Here is a 27,618-nt window from a genome sequence, read left to right as displayed (position 1 = left end):
CAGGAATTAAGAGTTTGCTTACTCCTAAAATAAACCAAAAATGCTGGAAAGCAAGGCAAAAGGAACATAAGGAGAGTCATTACATTTTTAAAAGATGAAAGAGATGTATTCAATGAACGGTATTATCAAACTTTCACAGTTGGCAAAATAAAAACAATTATGAGTTTGTTAGACTGTTAAGGTGATGCTCACATGACTCAGAGGCTTGTCTTGTCTAGACAACAAGAATATCACCAGTAACCTGACAACTGACTGGATATTCAGCCCAAACTCATCACTTGGTTGGGAAAGGAGCCAAAAGCCTCACCCAGGAAGGAACTCTTGGTCTCTTCTAACAGGAAATGTCTGAGAAAAAAAGCACAATGTCCAACACAAGAGTAACACAGTGATTTTAAAACACTGCATTGAACTGCTGTACTTATTTGAAAACAATTTAATACCATTATCCATATTCATACTTTTCTAAGTAACAAAAGGAATATTATAACTTTTATTTTGTGCTTGCACCTAACCTATTTTGATAGGAAGACTATTTGAGAGGTAACTAAAAAAGATCTTAAAAAGCAAGTGACCAGCGTTTTGAACCAAGTTCAATTTAAATGTCAATTGCGGGGGCACCTGGGTGGCTCAGTCGTTAAGCATCTGCCTTCAGCTCAGGTCATGGTCCCAGGGTCCTGGGATCGAGCCCCGCATCGGGCTCCCTGCTCGGCAGGAAGTCTGCTTCTCCCTCTCCCACTCCCTCTGCTCGTGTTTCCTCTCTTGCCGTGTCTTTGTCAAATAAACAACAAAAAAAATGTCAATTGCGAGTTATAAAAAAGTGAGAGTAAACCCTTTAAGGAAACATTATCTGAAGCAGAGCTGTCCTAAGATAATGCACACAAACCAACATAGTCTATTTAATAAAAATATTTAATGCTGCCAAAAAGTATAAAAATACAGCAGGAATGGCAGTACAATACAAAGTAGTCTCTCCTAATTTATTTCTTTTACATCTTTCTACATTTCATACAAGTATTAAAAAACTTAACAATACATCAAATTAGAGAGTTCTGCAAAGTCTTCTGCTGGTGGTGCTCTTCGTTCCCTGGATGTAAAGTTTACTTTGTAAACAGACAAATGTGAGGCAATCTACAGGTTTATCAAGCCTCACTTTAGTTTCCGGAGTGGGCTTCAGGTCTTGCTTTGCACATCAATGGTTCAAAATTTATAGCTGCAGAATATTCTCAAGTCATGAATATTTAGGTGTCTGTCAATCTTGGCCTAAAACATAAAATAAGAAGTCATCTATTCGATTCATATTTACCAAACACACAGACGAACACAGATACACACAAACATAAAAGGACTAATAATGAACTAAAAAGGCAACTAAAAAACATTCCAACATGTCACATTCAACCACACTAAATGCTTCACTGTTATCTTGGTAAATCTGCTTATGTGCTCAATTTTCAAACAATTGGTGGTGTGAGGTAGACTCATGTTAAAGCACCATAACTCATACGGCTTTTTCAAGAATTACTAACTATGAATTTCTCAGGTCATCCTGTATTACTTAAGAAATGACCTCCATGCGAGATACTGACAGACAGACAGGTTTAAAAAAAATGTACCCACAACAGTTTTGCAAGATTATATGGTATGTGCTAGACTTACCAATACTTTGGAATTCAATGCAAAAGTCTAATCCAATTTGGACCTCCACTGTATCATACTGCTAAAAATATTAGGAATGTAATGTTTGAACATAAAGTTGGCTTAAATCTTTAAATCACAGCCTGTTAGCAGCATGCTTTTTTTGTCCTGAAGGATACTACTGATTATAGCAACAGAGAACCAAAGTGACATGATTTAAGTTATTATCAATATAAAAAAAAACCCAAAGACATAAAATAATTGACCAATTTATTGTATTTTAATGTCAAAAAGTAAAGATTAATGAGAACTTAAGCAACAGACAGATGAAATAGCTATTTTAAGGGCAGTTTTCGATAGTATTTCACAATATTTGCAAATAACTGAACTTTTGAGAGGGTATGTTTTTTCTTCCCGACTTCCCTCATTATGACAAAAAAAACTCAAATCTAAATACTTGTCATTATTGTGTCTCCACATAGATAGGAATATAAACCACGTCCATACATTTCCCCAAAACATTTAGTCAAAAGCCCTCAAAATACCGTAAACTGGGCTTCTTCCTGACTACTGACTCTTCCTACTGAAGAATAACAATACCAAGCACCTGGTGTTCTGAATAGCCCTATTCCTTTATTGTCTAGCACTGACACAGAAATGTCAAGTCATCAAGAAAACATTCTCATTAGATGTCTGTGAGTCACAAAACCTACCACAGGTGCTTACTGCAGGGTCTTACTGAACCCTACACCATAGCGGATGGAAGTAAGGAAAGGTACTTCTTACTGACTCGGATTGCTGCAAAATATCTATTTCCCACACATTCAGAAAATCTGCTCATCAGAACAAAGTAACTCAATCTAATCAATCAAGGTGAATGAAATAATGGTGTGGTTTAGAATTTAGAATATTCTGATGTTCCAGTATTTCTCTGGTTTGGTGGCAGTTCAAGCTGTTCTCACAAATTTTTTTGGAGGTAAAAACTTTGATTTGCTTCACTTAAAAAATAAAAAGAGCATTACTTTGTATTTTAACAGGTAAAAGTAGTTGTCTAATTTTTTCCATTTAGATAGTCCATACAAAACAGAGTCCATGTGTCATAAAGGAAGAAGCATGAGGTTTGGAGTTACTGGAATTCTACAGACAGGAGTCTGAATTTCAGCTGTCATGTACTAGCTGTGCAATCATGGGGAAGTTACTTATTCTCTGACTCGGTTTTCTTATCTTAAAATAGGGTAACATATCTAGAAGAGGTGTTAAGCAGATTATATTTAGATTATGTATTTAAGCTGACTGGCAGAACTGCATGTGTCCAACATACACTGTTTACCCCAGCACAGTGTTAGAGATTCACTTATCAAGGATAAACTATTGTGTGTAACAATAACTAAAAGAACCTGACAGCATTTTTAAAAATTCACTTTTTTCTTTGTAAATATTATTCTGGGGGATAAGAAAATAAGATAAAATCACTGGGAGTGTTAACTGTTTTTAAAGAATGTATTTATTTGCAAGACTGAAGACAAATGGGCTTTATTTTAGGAAAAAATATTCACTTGATTCATTTGTTCAACAAGTCAAAATAAAATGGGTTCAAAGAACTAAAGTGGAATAATTAGCCATGCTTGCTGCTTTCTCTGGAGAAAGCAGCCTGCACATACTGCCCATTGCCCTTATTCTGGAACAGGGCCAGGTTTACAGACAGAGAATGATCTTCCCAAGCTGGCTCCATACCTGAAGTAATAGAAAGTCAAACTGCATCCAAAGTATTCTTTGCCACCAGATATTCACACTATTTTTTTTTTTTTACTGAAAAGAATCACAAAACCTTCTCTAAGGTGAGCAAAGCACTGCCTTATAGAGAAAACAAGCTTACCTAGTTTCCCTCTCCTGAATTCACCAAACTCAAAATCACTTGTTTTTTCGATAAAATCTATGTCAAATTAGAGCAACAATAAAGAATTGATGCTTTTCTTTAAAAAATGGTCTCCATAAAGAAAAAGAATTCCCATGCAATCTTCCTTATAGCTCCCCAAATACACTATGTAATGAAAAACCAGATTAGTACTGGACTCCATAAGTAAGGTCGCCTCTATATCCTGTAATTTCCATATTCTACTGTACATTATAAAACCAAAACAGAAAGAGTTCAAAAGACTGAACTTTTCATTCTCCCAGTGGACTTTCACAGAGACGGTCAGAGCTCTTTAAAACTTTTTCATTGTCAGGTTGTCACCGATAAAGACAAAGCCTTTCAACCCAAGGAAAAGCTTCTCATCTGATACACTGCTTCCACTTAGCAATGCTCTGTGATGGAATAAATGACAGTGAGGAAAAAATTCTCCCCAAAGAAGTTTCCAGAATTTAGTAGCCAAAGGAGATAACCATTTCTCTGAAGAGCACCTGTGCAGAATTGGCTGTTCTTGGAGCAATCTGAATGTGGTAAATACTGAGAAAATTCCTGTGGGTAAGGGAAAAATGAGATGGCCAAACTCATACCACTTTCCTAGAAGTCTTCTTTCAAACACTACCCAAGAAAGTGAGTAGCTTAAAATTCCTAAGTTACATTGTCAAATCTGGATGAACAACGAAATGGCTATATTATGGTGAGTACATGGAATACAGCCTCAGGTGTGCAGTATCCGGGCTGGGGATTCCTGGGCAGGGCAGGTGCTGTGCGGCTTACACAACCCGAGTTTCTTCCCACGAAGGCATGTCATCACTTATACGTAACATATCCAATGGAACGAGAGACAACTGGAAGTTCTAAAAGAGTCATTCACTCTTGTAGGGGCTGTTGGTGATATTGTCCTATAAATACTGCTTTGAAAATAAATGTAAGAGAAAAATGGAATCAAATCCAAACAAATGAACTAGGGAAAAAGATCAAAGAAACACGTCAACTCCAGAATAAACCATCCAGGGAATGACCAAGACCTGCATATTAAGTCAGGAGAACTTAGTTTTGTCGTGTGGAAGAATATTACCTTCCAAATTATATTTGTAAGATTTTGTGCCCCTATCCTCTAAATAAGTCAAGGACAAATTAAAGGTTTCTTAAAGTAAGAGAGATTTAATTAGCTACTGACATAGAAATAAGAACACAGAGCAAACGCACTTAGTTTCAGGCCAGGATCACTGCACCAAGTCTGACCTCAGCTTCCCCCCCTCCTGGGGTGCAGCAGATTTGGAGACTCACACCCTTGCTCCTTACTCTCCACCCCCCTAACAAACCCACGTGCACCTCTGGACAAAAAAATAAATTGATGCTGACAGAAGGTGTGATTCCTAGACTTCTGCCTGAACGCAGGAAGAAGTGGATGATATACATAATGGCATTAGGCTTATAATGGACTACATTAAAATAAAACCTCTGTAAATTTTGTGTCTGAAAGTCAAAATTAAGGCAGACTAGATTTTAAAATCTGTACAATAACCGGGCAGGCACTTTGGAGATGCAGGTACTTGTTGAAATAGAGTACACGAAGGTTAATGACAGTATTTCTAATATAATCAGGTTCTGGCCTGTATCTATTTACACAGAATCTAGTCAGATGTATTTTTCTAAGAGGGAAATGACTTGCAGAGGGTAAGTCTTTCTTTGAGAATAATCTAATTCTAAAATATATTACATACAGGAGACTTTTCAATGATAGCAGCATAAAACAATGTAGAAATGTCCAGTCTCAGGCTGATTATGGCTTAATAATAACAACACCTACCTCAAAAGCTTGTTGTAAGGATTAAATAGGATAATCTATGAAAATGCTTATTAGCACAGTGCCTGGCACATAGTAAATGATCAATAAATGGTAGCAACCACCACTCTGAATTGACACTGAAAGCAAAGGACTTGATATAAAAAGTAGAGGACTGCTCCGTATCATGAACTACTTTTCAAACCAATACATTTTTTTTTGATTCATACCATCAATTCTAGTTTATTTAAAATGAAGGGGACAAGCACAAGTATACATAAAATTAAGAGTTACAGTTCCTTCTTATGACATACCTGTTAAGCAGAGCTATTAAAAAAAAACCCACACACTTTATTTCCTTTCTCTTGTTCATTTCTTGGTAGAAATATTAATACACAGTCAGTATTACTTTGAAGATAGAATAGGAAAAGGACAGAGCACATATATAAAATACCCCTAAACATGAGGAATGGTCTTTATATTGTTCTAAAATTCTCTATACACTTTTACACATTACTTTTTTTTTAACTTGTAAGAATTCAAGAAAAGGTATTATTTTTATTTTATATATGGATAAACTGAAAAATGGAGAATCACATTTATACATGTTATATATATGCAAGCATAGATAAAAACTGCTAATAGCCCAGCATAAAATACTTATTAGCTAAACTTGGAGACAAATACACAACCAGCTGGTATAGCCAGAGAAGATGGCATTAAATCAAAGACTGCTGTTAGTTTATCAGCAGAGACAGAGATGAACACGAATACACTATATATTAATATAAATACCTTTTCTTAATAAAGCCTCTGGCTTTTTAAAAAATCTTTTCTTCCTTAACCTATTCGAAAAATAATACTGCCTCATTAACATCAAACTACACAACTGACTTTTAAAATCTGTTATGTTTAGAAAATATTAGGAAGACCTAAGGATACACAAATTTTGTAAAATGAATCTATTGTGGATTGCTAACTCTGTCCTCTGGCTGTTACCTGAGAAGGCAGGAGCCCTTGTCTGTGTCCTTCCCTCTGACTAGCACACCTCATTTAATAAAGGCTCAGGATGATGACCCTGGGCACCACAGCACATTGCCATGTATTTTTAATAATTAGTAATATGGGGGCGCCTGGGTGGCTCAGTTGGTTAAGCGACTGCCTTCGGCTCAGGTCATGATCCTGGAGTCCCAGGATCGAGTCCCGCATCGGGCTCCCTGCTCGGCAGGGAGTCTGCTTCTCCCTCTGACCCTCCTCCCTCTCATGCTCTCTGTCTCTCATTCTCTCTGTATCAAATAAATAAATAAAATCTTAAAAAATAATAATAATAATTAGTAATATGGAACCCACCAAAAATACTATTACTGGTAAAAACTTAACACACTATCCTTCAGGATCTGTTTGAAAGGAGGAAAGATGAGTAACCCTTGCAGAAGTTTATCAACAAATGCTTACTTTACTGAATGTAACTGTTAAGATATATTACAACAAACACCACTTGAAGGACAGAAAGCAGACAAAAAGCAAAGCTAAAATCTAGAATCCAGTGAAGCACATTCACCCTGCAAAGGGGCAATGTGCATCATTAACCAGCATTTGTTTCCTGTAAGAAGTCTTTACCTTTTTGTTTAAGGCAAGGCTATCTTCAATTGGAAATTTAGTATGATCTATCCATATTTGACTTGCAGAGTAATATACTGTGTTTTAGCAAATATAAACCAAAGCAAATTAGAAAGGTTTGAAACCAATTAAGACGGGTCCTAGTACCTGAACACAGGTTTAATGCAGACAGACATTGGGAGGGGAAAAAAAAGTCCCTCTTATCTCCTCTCCACTTAAAGGTTACAGGACACAGTAATACCGAATTAGGACACAGGCACAAGTTACGCAAATCTGATTTAATACGTAGTACCACCTACATCCTTTCAGACTTTCCGCATAATTTAACACATTCAAGAAGGCTATTCAAATCAATTCAAAATACCTATCTATACAAATGGTTTTCAAACTGTTCTTAAAAATTGTAACTGTCCCCTTCAAATAATTACGCCTCATACACAGATCATACGTAGTATATAAAGTAGATAAAGCAGAGATGGTCTGGTTGAAAGTAAAGACTGGTAGCTTGGAGTCCTTCCAACCACCTCTCAGAGATCCCTCAGAAATCCAATGAGCATAGCCTGAAAACCACTGAAATAAGGTGATTTTATTCTATCAGCAATTAAATTTATAACAACTACTTAAAGTTTAAGTTGAATAAGTCAAACACTGAATGGAATGTTGGGATCTGAAGAAGAACTGCACTCAAATGAGAAATTAAGTTCATCAAACAATATGTTTTAAAAATACCCATTAAGAAGTTAAAGGGACAAGGTCAGGTTTGTACATCATCATACTATTTATTGAAGTAGAAAGAACTTGAAAAAATTTTACTTCAAAACTTCAGTCTAGTAAACTGAAATCATGGATAATAAAATGCTGCTCCTTATTTTTATTTCCTAAGTCATGATTTACCCCAATTATAAATTAGGGTAATTACATTGAAATTTTCATGAAAATTAAACAGTATTCATCATGGGCTTTACAGAAACCAATTTCTTTACACAAAGTCTTGACCAAATGTTACCTGACTATGCCAGTAAGGAGAATTTTCCTTCAAAGATATTTTTAGGGAAAATTTTTGTTTCTTTGTTTTTTTTCTTTTTAAAATTGGGAAAACTGTAAAACATAAAAGAAATGCAAATATATAGTAAAAACTGCTTATTCAGAGTTAGTTCTAACTGCTCGTACCAAACTTCTCTTTAGGAAAATGTATTCAGTACAATTGAATCAACACACAATTTATTTTTTTATGGTAACAGATTTTTCAAATTGAGTTTTTAAAAAGTACATTTAACTACAAAAGTAAGATTAAATAGATACTTATAAAATATATTTACCCTGAAATGGCTAAGAATATAAAATGTCAACGCCCATGTCAACAGTACATTATACATTACACGCATTATTTAAAGGTCATTTTCTTTCCAGTAATAATGTAGATAAAACCACAGTATTTATTGCTGTATCAAGTGCAGGTTAAAATCCAGCTGGCCTCCAAAAACCAATCCTTATGGTAAAGGACTTCTCAATCTGGTCAGGTGAAACAGTATGCTTAACATGTACGAACACAGTTGCAAAATGTACCAGTTTTCAACAAGCATTCAAGTTTTTATTTCAGATAGCTGTTTACAGTTTGGGGACAGTGCCCTGAGATGTTGGGCTGGGGACTGAATATATCACTTATCTGGTTGGTGTCTATTCTACCACACTTCCTGGGGTGCGAGGAATTTGCTAACAGACAAACCCTGTGACTAACGCAACACTGTCAGCTACTAGACCAGCAGCTTGTTGGGCAGAACTGTTTATTTATAGGACATTCTGCTGAAACAACAGTGTCCAGCCAACAAAAGCACCCACCAAAATGAATGACACAAACCCCATCTTAGTGAGAATAGGTTGCCAATATAACCACCTTTTCCTTTTTCGTTCAGTCTCATTTAGCCTCTGTTTCATCTGCTGCACCTTCTGAGCTGTGTTAGCTTTTCTGTCCTCTCTAATTCGTTTCCGTAGAACGCTAGGAAAAAATAAAAACAAATAAAAGAAAGTGCATGGCAGGACTTATTACTCTAATACAGAGGACCAAAGCCCAAATACCCACTCCCCAAGCCCCATATTTTTAAACTCATTAAAACACTGGAATAAAAAAAGAGGGGGACTTTCAATATTCTAAGTGGTCTAGAGATGTACTCTGATAATTCAGCAACAATTTCTGGTACAATATTCTATTAATAAATACTTTTAGCAGGACCTGAAAATAAGCATGGTGCTTTCTTTGTTGAAATGGGAGCTGGTGGCTGTCAGCTTTCTTTCTTGCTAACCAGCTGGAAGAGGTGGGAGACACGAGTCCCTGGCGTCCGAGCCCCTTTAGTGTTTACACATGATTTTTCACAAAGGCCACTGGTAAAAGCTATCTACTTAATACTTCCATAAAGATTCTATTGTGGGATGCCTAGTGCTCTGTTTGTCCACACTTATTTCTAGCTTCCATTTTCCTATTCAATACAGAATGTTTGTGCCAGTGGAAGCTCTCCGACTCCCAAGACGCATGGTCCTAGGACACTGTAAAGAAGAATGGCCAGTGATGATGACATGTACACTACTATTTCTTCTCTTTAAAAAAATTTCACAAAATCCATCTACTCTTTTCACTTATTGCCTGTATTACAGCAAAAACCTAACTTTTGCCTCTGAATTAAACATTATCACCATAGCAATTTTTCTAAAGTATAGTTCTCTGGTTTTGTAGCTTGATCAAAAATCTTGAATGCCTTTTCAGTATACTACACATTAAGAGCCAACTTTTCTGCCAGCCAAAATGTTTAACCTGAATCTAGTAATGAGAAACCATCAGAGGAAAGGCAACTGGTATAGCAGCTGCAAAAATGTCAAGGTCAAGGCAAGGAAAAAAAAGAAAGTGGTGAACAATTTCAGATTAACGGAGACTAAAGAATCACATCAACTAAATATGATGCATGATCCTTGATTAGACCTTGGATTATTTCTTTAAATAACTAAAGAGATTGGGATCATGAAAATATTCTGAAATTAGATTATGGTGATGGCTTCACAACTCTGTAAATATACTAAATCCACTGGAGTGTATGCTTTCAATGTATGAACCTTATAGTACATAAATTATATCTCAAAGTTATTTTTTTAAAAAGCTATAAGGTAGACTTGTTATACAACCAAAGAAATTCGAATACAAACTATATATTAGGTAATTTTATCAATGTTCAACTTCTTTGGACTACTGGAACCTTCAGACACTGCTGGTGGGAATATACAACAATGCAGCCGCTATGTGAAACTGGCAGGTCCTCAAAATATGAAATCAGGGTTCCCTTACGTCCCAGCAACTGCACTCCTAGGTATATACTCAAGAGAACTGAAAACACATGTTCACACAAAAACTATCCAGTGTTCGCCTACTGTGCACAACTTTGTTCTTGCCCAAATGGTTTTTTGCTATTCTCCAAATTTGTTCCCCTCTAAACTAGAAATCTCTCTGGTCCTCTCATTTCAATTGTTCTTCAATTTCTCCCTCTACTCAACCCCTAGAGCCCCTCTGTTCTTACCTTATAGCATTTAACTTACAGTAAATAATTTATGTTGCTAATTTGGGTTCTTATTTTACCCCCTAAATATATTCGCAACTCAGGGACTTTATTTTGCCTATCTCTGTGTGCCCTATGATTTTGCCTATCTCTGTGTGCCTATCTCTGTGTGCCCTATGATATACCCAGGTATCTTTGACTCTCTGAATTCTCTGAATATTTGCTATAATGACTTGCAAAAATTATTACTCAGAATTCACTTTTTGAATTTAAAAATCACTATTAACAAATACATGTGTACCCATCAGTGAAAAAAATTTAAGTTGTATTCAAGTGCAGGTAAAGCATATATAAAATACATGAAAGAATACAGAGCTCCCATCCAGGGGCCCAGCCTTCCACGGGTCCTTGTATTTGCTTCTGTCAGGAGCCTGAAGCCATCAAACAACCTTTAACAGATTATTTCATTTAAAATTTTCACTGCAATATAGAAGATAATTACAATTTTTATTCAGTGTAGATATTTACCATGTAAACCCAATATGAGTATACTGAGTGTTATGTGATTATGTAATTAGTGCTTTAACTATTACATAGCAGTTTAAGAGGATTTTTTAAAGAGGATTTTTATATTTAGAGAAACTGGTTATGGTTTTAGTTGGGCTGAGAACACAATTTTTCCCATTTAAAATCATTAATGGAAAAAAAATAAAAAATAAATAAAATCATGCAGGGAATAGAGGTTCTTGCTTTCCAAAAATGTACTGTACAGATGTTTTCAGGAATGGAAAGAAAACAAGTACCAAGAGATGTCATTACTTAGTTTAAGAATGCAATTCCAAGGAAATAAAAACTATTCTCAATTTGTGATACAATAAAATCTTTTTTTACCTAGCTGGGCCTAAGGAAATTATGTCCATGTAATCAAAAGCCACAAATAGGCAGGGAAGGACTCCTGTGGACCCTTGCCTATGGAAGACCATATGGAAGTCCTCCCCGTGGCACACACAGCAGGCTACAGCCAATACACGTTTCAACAGGCATACCTCACACTATGCAAACACACAGGAGGAGGAGCCAAACGACCTGACTTCTCATTTATCCAAACTGTTCTCCACTCAGGGATCTGGGTTTAAGGATTGCACTACAATTGAGAACACTGGCTTTTAAACTTTGATGGTAAACCTTAACAGCAAGAAATGTCTTACCATTACAACAAAGTAACTGCACACACAGACACGTTTGTACATGTACACAAAGTATATGTCAATACACAGAATTTATATATTATGTATACATATATAAAAATCTTAAAATAGTTATTATCTGTGATACTCTGATCTATTTTTTCTCTAAACTCTAATTTCAATTTTATTGTACTCTATTATTTTTAAAATGCTTTTTTTTTTATAACTTACTAAATTGATTTCATGACTATGAGAATGTGACCAATATGAAAAAACTGACTTGAAGGATATTTAATAATGAAAGAAAATAAAGTATTGTGTCCTACTCACTTGAAGCTGAAATTCTTTCAATAAAATTTTGATTTATTTTATTAGCCTCCCTAACGCAAAGCTATTGATCAGTATTAAAATTAGGACTGAAAAATATACTTTTTCACACAGCAATCTTTATTTTATGCTCTTTTACTTTTCTACAACCTGCTCCCTCAATTAGTTCTCTCTGCTTACAATCCTTACTTTCCTATTGGGGCTTTGCCTCCGCTTTCAAGCATGATCTGGTCTCCTCTCTCCTTGGGGGTGGGCTGGGGGGCCCCAATAAAACCACCTCTGCAATCACACTCTGTAACTTGAGCAGTTTTCCTCATCTCCTTGAAACTGAAATTTGGACAATGAGTGGTTTACCTTGTTGGGTCTGTGTCCTTAAAGATTAAAACTCAACACCTCTGAAATACTAAGGACACCAATTCAATAATCAAGCCTATTTTCCATTTAATTATGCACATGGTAGTAGCCAAAACTACAAGAACATTAGGAACCTGAGAATCTTATTACTGAAAAAGATAAGGTAATTTAAAACATGATTTCTTGATTTCAAAGTATTATATTTAAGGTGAAAGAAGGAATAAGCAAATTAATGCTTTAACTTGTAGTCTCAAACCCCTAGAGCCATAAATAAGGAGTAACACTGCTAAGTCATAATAAACTCTTCAGTATAAATACCTAGTAACACATAAACTATGTATTTATTGCAGTGTTACCTTTCTTTTTTTTTTTTTTTTAAGATTTTATTTATTTGTCAGAGAGTGAGAGAGAGAGAGAGAGCACACAAGCAGGGGTAGAAGCAGGCTCCCCGCTGAGCAGGGAGCCTCATGCGGGGCTTGATCCCAGGACCCCGGGATCATGACCTGAGCCAAAGGCAAATGCTCAACCGACTGAGCCACCCAGGCAATTTTTATATTGGGGAAATACAGAAGTGAAGTTACTATAATATATAGGAGACCTCAATGATTTTCTTGGTGCCCCAACATCCCAGTGTAACAAATAGGACTAAAACATAAAATGTGCCATTTAAATAAAAAGCGTATTTGACAAAAAGAGAGAAAACATCACTGAGACGTGTGAAGAGGGGACTTGAACAGGCTCATTCACTCACACCTCAGGATACCAACTTCCTAATGGATGGGAGATAACTAGAGCCTTAGAAATGTAAATGTTTTAATTTAAAAACTTAAAACGTTTATACTTTCATATAGATTCAAAACTTGAAGTATAAAACGTATTTTGTGTAATTTTTTTTTTAAAAAGACTTCTTCCCTTCTAATAATGTAATCAAATTTAAATATTCATTTAAATATTTTATAATTTCATTAAAGGCACATTATCCATTATATTACTATACCATGAACACTAATACTTGTACAAATGGCAGGTATTCATACCACTTATTTTCTGTATCGTATTATATGTTTTAGCATCTAATTATATTAACTTTACCACTCAAATTAGTATTGAGTTAAACCATTTTCCAACTGGTTTCTATCTATAAGTACTGGCTTCTTAATAGGGCTGAAAGCTCTTTGAGATCAATGATGTCATCATATAATACTTCAATACCCTTAGATAATAAATGAATAGCTACATTAATTCAATAAACAAAGGGCCTATATTAGTTCATATCCACTGAACTTATTAAAATAAAAAAGTCTCATCTTTTCAAGCATGTAATTGCCATAAGCTTACCTTTCGCTGTTCTCTTCCGTAGTATCCTGCATTTTAGAGGATAGTCCTGTATATCTGTCACCTGTCAGTTTTTCTTCTTCTAGGCCTATCCTATTACCATTGTATTTTTCAGTCATTATTTTGGTTGGTGAATGATCAAAAGCAGGGCATAAGTCTTCCTTAGAAAGTTCTTTCCACTGTTTCTAAGTAGGGAAGAGAAGTGAAAAACAAATGCAAACACTAAAATTTTACTTTTCTTTAAATAAAAAGGACATACAAATTGAAATTATATATTCAACTTTAAGAGAACCCTGTGATGCTAACAGAAGAATGAAAAAGGTATTTTACAAAAACCTCTTCTAGATGTGCCTATTTTAAGCTTAAAATTTATTTTATTTTTAAGATTTTATTTATTTGACAGAGAGAGAGAGAGAGAATGCGCACGTGCACCTAAGCAGGGGGAGTGGCAGGCAGGGGAGAGGGAGAAGCAGGCTTCCCGCGGAGCAGGGAGCCCTTAGCAGGCAGATCCCAGGACCCTGGGATCATGACCTAAGCCAAAGGCACACTTGCTTAACTGACTTGAGCCGCCCAGGTGCCCCATGGTTCCATTTTTAAAAAGGTATTTGTAGAGGGCGCCTAGGTGGCTCAGTTGGTTAAGCGACTGCCTTCGGCTCAGGTCATGATCCTGGAGTCCCGGGATCGAGTCCTGCGTCGGGCTCCCTGCTCAGCGGGGAGTCTGCCTCTCTCTCTGACCCTCCCCCCTCTCATGCTCTCTATCTCATTCTCTCTCTCAAATAAATAAATAAAATCTTTAAAAAAAAAAAAAGGTATTTGTAGAACAGTAGTTAAGATTAAGCTTAAAATTTAAAAACAAAGTATTTAATATGTATGTACATCTCTAGGCAGTTGAATACAATAATCTTAATGAAATTAAAGTGGACTTTAACCTATTGAGACAAAGTTTATTAGGACCTCACCAAAATATTAGTCATAGTAAATGAGATTTTAGCCAGAGCCAGATTCTGCTGGACTCCTAACCCACAGGTACGTTAACACTGGAAACAGTGACCAAGATGGCACTTGAATTTTAGACCAGACTGGTCTAACAGAGGGACAACAGTGAGATCTCCAGGCAGGTCTCTCTGATGCCAGAGGACCTTACTTTGTTTTTTTCCTACCAGCTATGCTAGCAGCTCCAGGTAAGCTAGCCCACCACCAGGTTAGAAAATACTCTGCTAGCACGCCTAGACTTCAGGAGGCAGGATTTAGGCCAAGACGAAGAGAAATTCCATTTGCTTCCTCTAGGAAACAGGCTGTCATCACCTACCTTGAGAGCCTATTGTGATTAATGACATAACAAGCCTAGCATCATATCTGGCAAATGTTAGATTCCTTTGCCCTTACTGCCACCATCCCTAGGGAGAGAGGAAGAAGTGCAAAGTGTATCTGAGCCCCTGGAAGATGAAGGCAGTGACAAAGTGCTAGCCAGAGAGGGAGAAGGCAAGTATAACCTCAACATGAGTGACCTCTAGCTCCTCAATTCTTCAAGGGCTGCAAACACAACCATCCATCTCCCAGCCAATAACAAGAGTAGGAAAGGTGGCAGTGAGAGCCAATGGTTTTGATTATCCACACTGGTGCAAAATGACCTGGTATGGACAGGGGTTACCCTCTTTGAAGATCTTACCACAGAAGCAAGGAGTCTAGAACCTAATGAATAAGAGACTCTATAACTTATTGCCTGAGGATTGTAATGATTTTGAACACAAATGTAACCCTGCAATTTACACTTGTCTGGAACTTAATGAAACACTCTTTCCCTGGAGTTGCTTTGGTACAAAATGGCATTGTTAAAAACAACGCTTGTATATTATTAAAAAAAAAAAAAACTTTGGAAAATTCATTGATACACTGATAAATTAGTTTCTAACTTATTTCATTATCCTACAACAGAGGAATTAAAAAAGAAAAAGGTATTTTACCACATTCCTCCTTTCCCATATATAGCTATTTTACTAAGATGCGTAATTAATGCATTTTTTATAGTACTTGATTCACAAAAAATTTAGAGAATGCAAAATTCTGTAATTTGCTACATTTGGAGGACAGTGAGTAGGACAGTTTGATCAATCTGACTAGAAGATGAAGAACATGTAGAGCTTGACTCTGAGAGATGAAGCCAGAAAGGAAGTGGACCTCAAGGAAAGAAGTCTCTGAACTTATTTTAAGAAACAATCGATGGAACCCACTTCTCCTGGGCAAGGACCTAAGAGGATGCAAACCATATCCAGAAAGAGTATTTTGTCAATACCTGAGAAAATGCTATAATGGAACATAAGAGTAAGATGTTTTCACTTTAGAGGACTACATCAGTTTTCTTTCTTCCCGTTCAACATTTTTGTTACTCAGTCCAGACAGCGTTTTGTACATTGAAGATGTACGTGGGGAAACTTCTCAAGTACTTACTATACCCACACTGACCTAATGCTTCAGCTGCACCAGCTCTTAATCCTCAGAAGAACCTCAGGAAGTAGGTGCTACTACTGTTATCATCATCATCCCCCTTCAACAGAACAGAAGCAACTTGCCCAGGCTATGCAGCTAATTAACAAAAGGGCCAAAATTTTAATGCTATAATCCCTCATGATTATTTGTATCTCTGAAAAGTTCATCAGCTTCAGATACCAGACAGTTTAAGAAAGTACCCAATAAAAACTGTTAAATTGTCTCCAGAATTTAGGTTTGATTTTTTTTTTTAATTTTGATTCTTCCCTGGGGACCTAGTTATAACAACTTGGCCTTATACTTGGACAAAACTCAACAATGTCAATAAACAAAAGACAATGACAAAAATCACATCTTACTGGACCACTTCCCAGAATATGCAACAAATTCGGAATCTGTCAACAAGAAAAGGACTCAGCAAAAGGGGTAAGGGAGTGGAGAAAAGGAGATATTTAATGCTAGTGAATTAAAAAAAAAAAAAAAAAAGGCAGTGTCATTTTGCCACGTCTCTGGGCAGCAAACTCACTCAACTTTGCCTTCCCTGTAACCTGCAAGTAAACAGGCAAAGTCACCTGCCTTGGCTTGTCACTGCTGACTGGGGAAGCCAAGGAATCAATACCACACTCAGCTACAACTTCATTCAAGCTCTCATCTGGAGGCCTGGAGTACAGCCATCTGGACTGAGAGTTTATCTTCCTAAATCTACACTCATGCTGAACCACACTCCACATGTCACACGCTGCTACGAGCCATGCCCTGCACACCACGGGCAACCTCATCCAGTTCTCACTGAAGAAAGTCCCTCGAAGGAGCACTTTCAGTGATGTCATTAAACTTGAAACCCACTGTAATTACTTTATTAGTAGTGTCAAATTACCAGGTAGAGATCTTACAACATCAGTTCTGAATTGCCAATCTAGATATGTTACTCTGTGAGGTTTTCTGTCATCGTGGGTACTGGGAGTGTACTGTAAGTGATAATACCAGTAACTATAACATCTTTTTATGCCCAATCTTGTGCCAAGAAAGATGTGAGGTAAATGATATATTCTCAGAGACAACTAGAAATAATCTGTATTTATCTAGGTAGGTCAAGATCATTGGAAATTTCCAAAACTAAATACATGCTGTATGATTATAAACACATACATGTATTTACTGATTTCAGAAACAATCACATTAGATGTATTAACAGCTCTCCTTTATCCTGACAGGTTCTAAATCATTTTATATCTCTGTATTTCAAAAATCTTCACAGAAAATTAACATAAAACTATCCAATAATGAAAATACCACTCACATAATATAAATCCAAATTAAGACTGAAGGTGAAGACAGATGTCCCCTTTAGCAAAAAGTACCAGAAACAAAGAAATACGGCTCGGGTGCTGCTGACCAGACAGTTCTCTGAAGATACACAGGTTCAGGAAGCGTGATATCACCCTCCCACACCCCTGGCCACAGTGCTCACACCAGAAAGAAGCTTCCTTCGTTCTTCTTACAAATAGTAACTTTTCCCAAAATTCCTAGATAAAGAGGAGGAGGTAGACATATGGAGAGAAAGAAGAGTCTTTTTATAAATTGGCTATCCTATCCTTGTATGTCAAAAGAGATACTTTTATGGGTCAGTTATATTCATGCAGTTTGAGGTTTCTACATTAACTTTAGATCTTATGATTTAGGATTTCAGAGAACTTTACTTCTCTTAGATTTTTATTTTAAGCTAAGGTTCTAGAACAGTACTGTCCAGTGACATATAATGGGAGCCACATATACAATTTTCAAATGTCTAGTAGTGTTTAAAAAAAAAAAAAAGATGGGCGCCTGGGTGGCTCAGTTGGTTAAGCGACTGCCTTCGGCTCAGGTCATGATCCTGGAGTCCCGGGATCGAGTCCCGCATCGGGCTCCCTGCTCGGCAGGGGGTCTGCTTCTCCCTCTGCCCTCTTCCCTCTCGTGCTGTCTCTCATTCTCTCCCTCTCAAATAAATAAATAAAATCTTAAAAAAAAAAAAAGATGAATTTTAACAGTATCTTTTATTTAACTCAATATAAAAAATATTGTCATTTGAACATATAATACTTTAAAAATTATTGAGATATTTTATACTTTATCTCCCTGTATTTAATCTTCGAAATCTGGTGTGTATTTTATACTTCAAGCAGATCTCGATTCAGAATAGCCTAATTTCTTTTTTTTTTTTTTAAAGATTTATTTATTTATTTGAGAGAGCGAGAATGAGAGAGAGTACATGAGAGGGGAGAGGGTCAGAGGGAGAAGCAGGCTCCTCGCTGAGCAGGGAGCCCGATGCGGGACTCGATTCCAGGACTCCAGGATCATGACCTGAGCCAAAGGCAGTCGCTTAACCAACTACCCAGGCGCCCCAGAATAGCCTAATTTCAATTACTCAATTACATGTATGGTTAATGGCTACAGTATTGGATAGCAAAGTTCCAGGCAGAGAAAACTACTTATGTAAAATAAACAAATCCATATATTTACTCATTAATTATCTTTATAATAAAAAAAAAGTACAGCACCACATATATTATAGGAACCCTTAGACCATTTCTGTGGAAACTGACCCCTCCAAATGGGTAACAGGCTTTTCTGATCCGGAGTACCCGAAAAACACAGAGACATTTCCAACATCCTACCTGACGAAGGGAGAGAGAATGCCTTGGGTTTGCATGGAGTGCTGGATGAAGCTACATGGAAACTCTGATGGCTATAACCTACCAGATAAACGGAGACAGAAAAAAACTCTCCCAAGCCACAAACTATACTGCTATAATAATAATAAAGACCACAAAAAAGTATGTTCATAAAATTCATCTCTGTAGTGAAAAAGATCCTCAAAGTAAATGAGTATATATTCTGAAACTAGGGAAACTTGAAAAAATTTTAAAGTGGAGGGAGGGATACTATCCAAAGGACAGCACACTTTCTCTACAATTAGTCCGTAAGAACATCCGGGAAATAAGCAATAAACAACTAGGGAAGCCACAAGTGTGTGAAAAAAGTTTGGTTTAACTATTTAACTTTTTTCCAACTCCAGATTGGAGTTTTTCAACTCCAAACTGGAGAGAAGTTCAGAGATTAAAAAGAGAGAGAGAGAGAGAGACCTTTTCCTAATCTTAAACATTTGAAATAACTTTTACTTCTTCTGAATCACTGGTTCACTGCCAAGCAAACCCAGTGTTACCAAAATCTGACTTCTGAAGAAGGGTCTCATGTTTTGTGGGCCTAATCGAAATACTGAGTATTTTATGGAGTGATGCAATGTTTCTCTTCATTAAAGATTTATTCTGTTTCTTGGTTTGCCTTTCTATTTTTTCCCCCTTTGCTTTATTTGTTTTGTTTCTTAAATTCCACATATGAATGAAGTCATATGGCATTTGTCTTTCTCTGACTGACTTATTTCGCTTAGCATTATACTCTCTAGCTCCATCCATCTTGTTGCAAATGGCAAGATCATAAGACTTTAAATTTTACTGATAATAGTTTGTCTTAAATAGTTACAATAATACTAAAGATCAGAACAACAGTTAGCTGAGAAACAGAATTGCTTAAGAGTATTTTAATGTCTTTGAAAGTGTAACTTGTATTTAATTCCATTATCACAGATGGTCTGAGTTATAAAAGAAGGCTTATTCAGTGTATTTCTGACTTGCCTCGTAATCACAGAAATTAAAGAGCCAGTATATGTGTTCATAAGAGAAACATAAAGAGTTTTGATCTACTTATGTCCAATACTATGTGAGAAGATCAGACAAGAAATAGGGGTCTGTTAGTATATAACACAGATTTCTGATAATCAGTCTTTGAACTTAGTTTTTGCAAATGTGGAACAAAAATGTCTTCATGAGAGCATAGCCAGAAACCAGAGAACAGAACTTTCTACTGGAATTTCATATGTCTGCCATAAATACTCAAGTTGCTCACTGTTAACAAAATTAAGCATCTATTACATAAACTAAGTATTCCATAATTGCAGGTCAAGTTTTTAATGTGCTAAAATTACCAAAATTCTTTGGTTTATTTTAATGCTTAAATGCTTAAACTAACCTCCTTATATGAAAATTCCACTTTCTTTAATAAAATCTTGTTCCCACTAGGGCTTTTGAGTAACAGGCAAGATTTAACATGAGGCTGAGGTATATATGAGGACGTGAGCTTAAACTTCAGAATTTTAAGATGGCCAGCTGGGTTTTCCACATGAATGTCAATATGCTTTTTGGAAGGAAGGGAGAAAACAAGTGCTTCAATGGAGTGCAACAGTTATTTGATGCTAATCATATATAATACACAGGTATTATTTCCCTAAAAAAGTTTACCTGTATATTTGAATCTCCCTTTATAAATTTTCCTCCTTCTATTATAGTCATATATGAAAATCTGAGTTGATCTGGTGTCTGAATAAGTCCCATTCGATATTTCCTCATATTCAGTAACAGCTGTTTAATGTTAATATCATCTCCTTTTTCCATCTGCAAGAAAGGTAAAAATTATTCAAGCCTTTTGTTGTTAGAGTCCAGGAAAGAGAAGCAATATAGGATAGCTAGCTGCTAAGCATTTTGCAATGTGCAGTGTGTCTCCCTCAAGAACAAGAAGTGACCATGGCTGTTAACTCTTTCTGTACAAAACATCTACCCCAATCCACCACCTTCGGCACACCTCAACTGTTCAAGCAGTAGATGGAGGCCTTTAGCTGATATACAACTGATTCCAAACCAATCACAGTAATCTTATTTACTTTGGCCAGTATTGTCTAAGGAAGAATTTATGACCAGTTCTGGCTTAATGTAAAGATAAATCCACTGACATTAGTGTTCTGCTTTTTTTTAAAAGGTCTTGACAGAAGTAAACTTGCCCAGTGCCCTTCTGCCTTCATGTCTGTGTCCAGCAGCCATCTTTAAAGATGGTGGAGAAGAAAAATGGTAAGAGCCTAGATTCACAATGACACTGTTAAGTCACTGCACCAGCTCCGGACTATCGATCTTGTATTATAACCAGCACAACCCTCACCCCAACTGAAAAAGAAAAAAGTGGAAGTTATGTCTGGCAGGGAATAGGCACAAACACACAACCCAGTTTTTAATAGTCATTCACCATTAAGGGAATAGACAGAATTTTTTTTAAACATGTCAAAGTTCACTTTAATGTAACAATCAGTTTTAAGATTTTATTTATTTGAGAGAGAGAGAGTGAGTGAGTGTGGGGCAGAAGGGGCAGAAGGAGAGGGAGAGAATCTCAAGCAGACTCTGCACTGAGCGCACAACCAAGATCATGACATGAGCCAAAACCAAGAGTCAGTCGCCTAACTGACTGAGCCACTCGGGTGCCCCAACTCAGTTTTCTTTTAATTTTAATTTTAAATTAAGTATGCTCTATGCCTGACATGGGGTTTCAACTCATGACTCCAAGATCAAGAGTTGCATGCTCTACCGACTAAGCCATCCAGGTGCCCTGTAACAATCCAGTTTTTGACTGAAGTATATTACTTAGAGGCAGAGTAGTAAATTTGGTAATACAGTTGGTATATTAAGACTCAACCATTCCTATACTCTAGAGATGCCCTATGCCCCAACTAAGGAAAAATGAACATTCTAAAAAGAAAAGGCACAGGCCTATATCCAGGCTGGGGCTGGAAATGGGTTGGTAAAGAAAGAATACAGCCCTTGGGGGCAGAGATCGGAATCTCAGGGGAATAATAATAGTAGTATTTACTGAGTGCTTAGAAAATACCAGGGACTCTTCTAAGTGTTCTGAATGTATTAATTCACTTAATTCTTGTGAGGAAAATAGTATCATTATCCTTAGTTTGTAAATAAGGAAACTCAGGGCAAGAGAAATGTAGTGCTTGTTTGAGTTGGAAGGAATTCAATATTATATATCAATTTATATTTGAAAAACAAGGAAGGGGGAAGACCTATTATTTCTGTAAAATAAAGCTACCAGGGGGAAAAAAATTCTTCTTGGAGACGTCTAGAATCATCTTGGACAGAGCCCCACCACTCACAAACAAGAGGCAGTTAAGTGAAATTTTTTAGGTTTTTCTGAAGAAGGCAGAAGTTTAAGTTTGAAAATCACAGTTCTGGGATACAGACATTAGAGCTTACTTCTGCCAGGGGAAAACAATAAAAAATTAAACAAGACTAAAATTAGATCATAAGAAGCACTTACCAGAACAAGACAGGTATCTACTAGAGAAAAGGTGCCTGACCGCCCAATGCCTGCACTACAGTGGATCACTGCAGGCCCATGTTCAGGATTCAAGGAACCAGACTCTCTCACTTTAAATAAGAAATTGAGAAATGAAGCTGGTGATTCAGGGACTCCAAAATCTGGCCAGGTAGTATAATGAAAGTGAGATATTGTTCTGGTTTCACCACTCTAAAAAGTGAAAATCAAGGGAAAAGTTAGTTCTAATTTCTTTTCTTTGAAAACACTACTTCAGGAAGAATATGTGTTTTGTGTTAATGCTTTTAATCCTTATGGACTTCTGTACCATGATTTTTTATTTGGTTTTTGATAATCACACAAGTTTGGAGTTCTTCAGGAGAATTTGGAATTTATTTAATAATAGCTAACATTTCTAGAACATTATTTTGCAGGACTGTCCTAAGCTTTTTAAGTATTAACCCATACAACAATCCTAATAAAACTCCTTTTCCAGATAACAGAGGCCAGAAGTTAAGTAATTTACCCAAGGTGACACTTTGAGACACTAGCAGAGCCTGAATTTAAAGCAGCAGTCTGGGCTCTTAGCCACCGACCTACACCATACATGTTGCCAATATTTTAATCCCTACGTCATGATGAGTGTTCCTTTTGTTTTTCCTATTTATTTATTTTATAAATATTTTTATTTATTTTTTGACAGAGAGAGAGACAGCGAGACAGGGAACACGAGCAGGGGCAGTGGGAGAGGGAGAAGCAGGCCCCCCCTGCTGAGCAGGGAGCCTGATGTGGGACTCGATCCCAGGACCCTGGGACCACCACCTGAACCGAAGGCAGACGCTAAACGACTGAGCCACCCAGGCGCCCTTTTTCTTCCTATTTAAAAAAAAATCCTACCAGTATAATTTTACATTCTTTAATGGTTTCCTTTTTAAGAATGCCCAACATTTTTAGATATAATTTTTCTCATCAGATGAGTTATCTTGTAGATTTTGCTACACAGGCTCAGAGGAGCAACTCAAGAATTAATTTAAAGACACAATCTTTACATTTTTAATTGAAATTGCTCTTCTAATTGCTGCTTTTCCCCGTGGTAATAATTTCCAATCCTAAAACTGTTTATATGACTTTGCTGATGTGCTAAAATGGTTTACCAATATGCTAAATGCTTCCTGTCTCTTAAAGCCTGCCTGGCATTCACTGTCACTTCCTGGATATTCCTGATGAGCTTTATTTCTGACTAACTCATTATGAAAATGTTCCTAAGCTTTTCCCAGCTGCCTTTTGCCCCAAGGAGCACTTTGGTGCCTTCTAGTCTTCATTTTTGTAAACCGAAGCAGTAACCCTCTAACATATCTCTGCACAATTTCTCAGTTTCATTGTAGGATGTTTTTGGAGGGAGAAGCCATACAAGCAACATTAGAAAAACAAAAACAAAAACAAAAGCAAAACACCATGAAAATTTTAATGGTTAAAAGCTAAAGATTATTATTACAGCATCCTGCTTTCATTTCAGTACAAGTTTTCAAAATTAACTTTCCTTTTTTAAAAATAAACTTTCCCCTTTTTTAGCAAAAATTAAGACTCCTAAGTCCCAGACTTGTTATATGAGGTAGAACACTGATAAAATACAGTGCAGAAATTCTTTTAAAAATTTCAAATTACCTACTTTTAGTGACTAATTTTCTTTTTTTTTTTTGTTAAAGGTTTTATTTATTTATTTGACAGAGAGATAGAGAGAGAGCACAAGTAGGCAGAGAGGCAGGCAGAGGGAGAGGGAGAAGCAGACTCCACCGAGCAGGGAGCCCGACGTGGGGCTTGATCCCAGGACCCTGGGATCATGACCTGAGCCGAAGGCAGCCGCTTAACCGACTGAGCCACCCAGGTGCCCCAGTGACTAATTTTCTTAAAATTCGCTTTCATAATTCCAAATACACTCTGATCCATAGATTCTCAATATACTGAAGGTACTAGAAAATATAAATCTATTACTAATTAAAATGATCATTGGGATTCCTAAATTTCAAAACATTTCCTTTCAAAATTATAGCTTACTGTATGTAAAAAAAGGGGGGGGGTTAAATTTACTGTATTTAAAAAGGCACTGAAAACATTCCAAATTTAGTTTCTTCTTACAAAACCATAAATGGACAGGTAACAACACAGTATCAGCACAGGAATGGGTTAAAGTGGCTGTTCCTGCCATAGCCCAGGGGCATGGAGAACTCAAAAGTCACACCTTCCTTTAAATAGGGTCTAAGATTCCAGTGGGAGTGTTTACTCCCTTTTCCCCCCTGACAACTGCCGTGCTGTGGTCATTTGCCACCATGCAGTGCTGACCTTGCGTAGCAGGGCCAGGCTTTGCCATGTAAGCCTAAACCAGGTCCCGTGTGGACCTGCTGGAACTCCCAAGTCTGGGAGGGGTGGTGCCAGAACCTGGCTCACCTGCAAGCTGTGCTCTGCAGGGTATGGCCCAGTCTTCCCATAACGTTGTATACTCACTTATGCTCATTTACTGCATCACCTCCTGGTTTAAACCTAGAGTTAACCCACAATCCTGAGCAACTGCTTGCTTTTTTTTCACTTGTATGATTTTGGCTCAAGACTAGAAGTCTCTTGATTTTTTTCAAATTCAGATCACACTGTCTGGGATACTCAAAGCCAGTTCCCAGAAATGTTCACAACTGTTTGTATAATGCAGTCTTCCCCACTAATAGATTTTTGAGAATCAGTCTTTGTCTTCCCCTAACAGGACCAGACTAAAGAACTTCTTAAGAAGTTAACTTTTATTAATGTGTCCCTACTGAAACAAGATTCAAAATCACAGCTCACAAAAAAATCATACAATTCCCAACAGACCATTTCATGAAGCAATAAGATCCGTATGTTTAAGACTGAGATAGAAAAGAAATGTTTATATGCTTGACTGGACCTCTTCTCCCTCTTTTTCGTGCTGGAAAAAACATGAGGGAAAAAAGGATTGCCAAAGGCTAGAGAGCTAAAACAAAATTCATCTTTATTCCAAACAAGCTCTACATGTAGACTTTACAATTTTTGACAAACTCCTTATTTCAAAACTGGGGGAAGCCCCCTCTCCTTCTCCCAGGTCATCAAGTCACATCAGTCCTCCCAGTTGGCCTCTCCATCCCCTCTCACTGCTGACCTCACACCTCATGCACACCTGGTTGCATCTGCAATTACATGGCTGTCCCTGACAAATCTTCTTTGTAAAACACTGCATTATGTATACCACACTCTGCACAAAATGTCAGTGGTTCACTCTTCTTTTTAAGGCAAAATCTTATTTACATATTTTGGAGGAGAATTCTACCCTTGAATAAGGATATCTAATTCATTATATATGGAGGCCAGGAAGATAAGCGAGGAACTGAGTAGGTACAAGACCATGGGCAACAGTCAGGCTTATGGCAATTTAAGTGTATGCCACCTAAAGCCATTCAAATTCAAGTTAACTTATTTTATACAGATAGATAAGATTATAAATTTTCTAATTATTACAAAGAAATCTATGCAGCTCTTTGGTCCTAGGCCCAATTATTTTCACACTTTGGGCATTTACAGAAGTACCAAGATTGTATTTCCAAGACTTTCATCATAAGCCCAATTTTGTCATCTGTAAATGGTTAAAAAACAGTACTTACTATAAGGCTATTGTGAGGAATAAATGAAACAGTGAATGTAAAGTGCCTAACCTATGCCTGCATATGGTAAATACTTACAGATACCTTTTCTGAAACAATTATATACTAATTGACTCTATTGTAGCCCCTAGTAAGCTCCAATCAATTGTAAACTTCTTCACATTTTCAACTGCTTCACTTAGTATTTCCTCTACACGAAGAAGTAGCAGAGTTTGTGAACCCTATCTCCTAAATACAAACTTATATGAGATCTGTAGCTCACCGTAAGTGCCTTAGTTCAGTCCCTCATCAATTTTTGCCAGGATCATTATATGGTCTGTGTTAAATATTTAGTTACTGTAATTCATTTTGAAAGATGAACAGACCTCACCAGATCAGGAGAGGAGAGTGACAGAAACAGGTAGGCATGGGGCTTGCATTCTAAGCAGAGAAAGCAATACACAGAGGTGTGGGCCTCCAAGAATCAACCTATTTGAGAAGTATAGGACTGTTAGCAAGAACAAACCCTGAGTGCCTAGACAAGAAGGAAAGACCAGTCCGGGCTGGGTCCTGGACTTCTGCATTAGCCACAGAAAGATTTTTTAGAGCAAGGTGGAAGGATTATGCCTTTATTTTAGAATAACCACTCACTCGGTGCAATGGCAGAAGGAAGCACAAAGGTAACAGGTAAGGACTCTACCCATGGGGAGCCAAAAACCTTGTTATGGGAGTCAAAGTACATATATACACAAGTACTAAATAAGCCAGTAAAACGGAAAACTTAAATTATGGAGAGAAGTGTAAGATTACAGCTATCAGGAATGAATGCGTCATAGATGAATTAAGAAAGACCAAAGTAAGAAATGGGTCACAAGGTGGTCCTGAAAGATGTGCAGGATATAAACAGGCAGAGAAGAGAGGATGACATTCCAGGTGGGATAAACTGTTTAAACTATTTTGAATCAAATCCCAGCTAAGCATGGTAATAATTAGGCACTCATCCTGTTTTGGGCAAATCTACAGGGACAGAGAAATAGAAGGCAGCCAGCATTACAATAGTATTCCTGGAACTTGATAAACATAAAGCTGGCCAACAATATTATGGAAAATAGTGAAGGGCAACTAAAAAGAAAATCCTGAAAGACAAATAAGCACTCTAGATGACCTTATATTTTAAAAGCCCTACAAAACCTTCCCCTTAGCTTAAGCCACGGGACTGCTTTAAAAGCAGAGATGGAATCTCTTCATTCATGGGCAAAAGTTCAAACTCTTAGCTCTACTGAAGATACTGGAAAGGGCAGCTGGTGTGCAGCTTTACTGCTCCCTTAGACCAGAGGTCTGTAAAAGAGCAGGGCCCACACAAACCACAGCTTAGGCCCTAGACCTGTTACTACAGACAAGTCAGACTCCTTTAGCTGCAAACTGGTTCTCTGCAGCTCAGCATGAGGTTGGTGACCACTCCTTACCTGCAGCATCACCTTTCTCACTCCTTTGGTATTTCTTTCTCCCTCAACTTGTTCTTTCTGCAGTCTTTCCCAATTCATTGATATGACAAAGGAAACAGACACACACAACTAAAGCTACTAATTGGGAATCCTGCATGGAGTCTTAGGCC

General features: G+C 37.0%; 1 protein-coding gene across 10 annotated transcripts in view; it reads right to left on the bottom strand.

Annotated features, from left to right (window-relative positions):
* Nucleotides 1-891: 891 nt before the first annotated feature.
* Nucleotides 892-27,618, bottom strand: part of PTPN2 (protein tyrosine phosphatase non-receptor type 2) — an 86,094-nt gene continuing 59,367 nt past the window's right edge. For 3 of the 10 annotated variants that reach the window (XM_054510374.2, XM_054510373.2, XM_064577984.1), the window contains 7 exons: nt 22,366-22,575; nt 20,517-20,669; nt 20,248-20,412; nt 13,699-13,880; nt 8,848-8,949; nt 7,960-8,051; nt 892-1,260 (listed from right to left, as the gene is read on the bottom strand). In XM_054510374.2, the coding sequence (XP_054366349.1) occupies nt 7,964-8,051; nt 8,848-8,949; nt 13,699-13,880; nt 20,248-20,412; nt 20,517-20,669; nt 22,366-22,575 (900 nt within the window). In that variant the 3' untranslated portion in view covers nt 892-1,260; nt 7,960-7,963. Of the gene's footprint in view, nt 1,261-7,959; nt 8,052-8,522; nt 8,950-13,698; nt 13,881-20,247; nt 20,413-20,516; nt 20,670-22,365; nt 22,576-27,618 lie in introns of those variants that run through there. The other 7 variants (XM_054510375.2, XM_045887070.3, XM_064577980.1 and 4 more) reach the window with 6 other exon arrangements.

The sequence above is a fragment of the Mirounga angustirostris genome, unplaced genomic scaffold (genome assembly GCF_029215605.1).
Source record: "Mirounga angustirostris isolate CCGP_5_RB_7025 unplaced genomic scaffold, mMirAng1.0.hap1 SCAF_14, whole genome shotgun sequence".
NCBI lineage: Eukaryota > Metazoa > Chordata > Mammalia > Carnivora > Phocidae > Mirounga > Mirounga angustirostris.
This window is presented reverse-complemented; position numbering and strand designations above follow the sequence as displayed.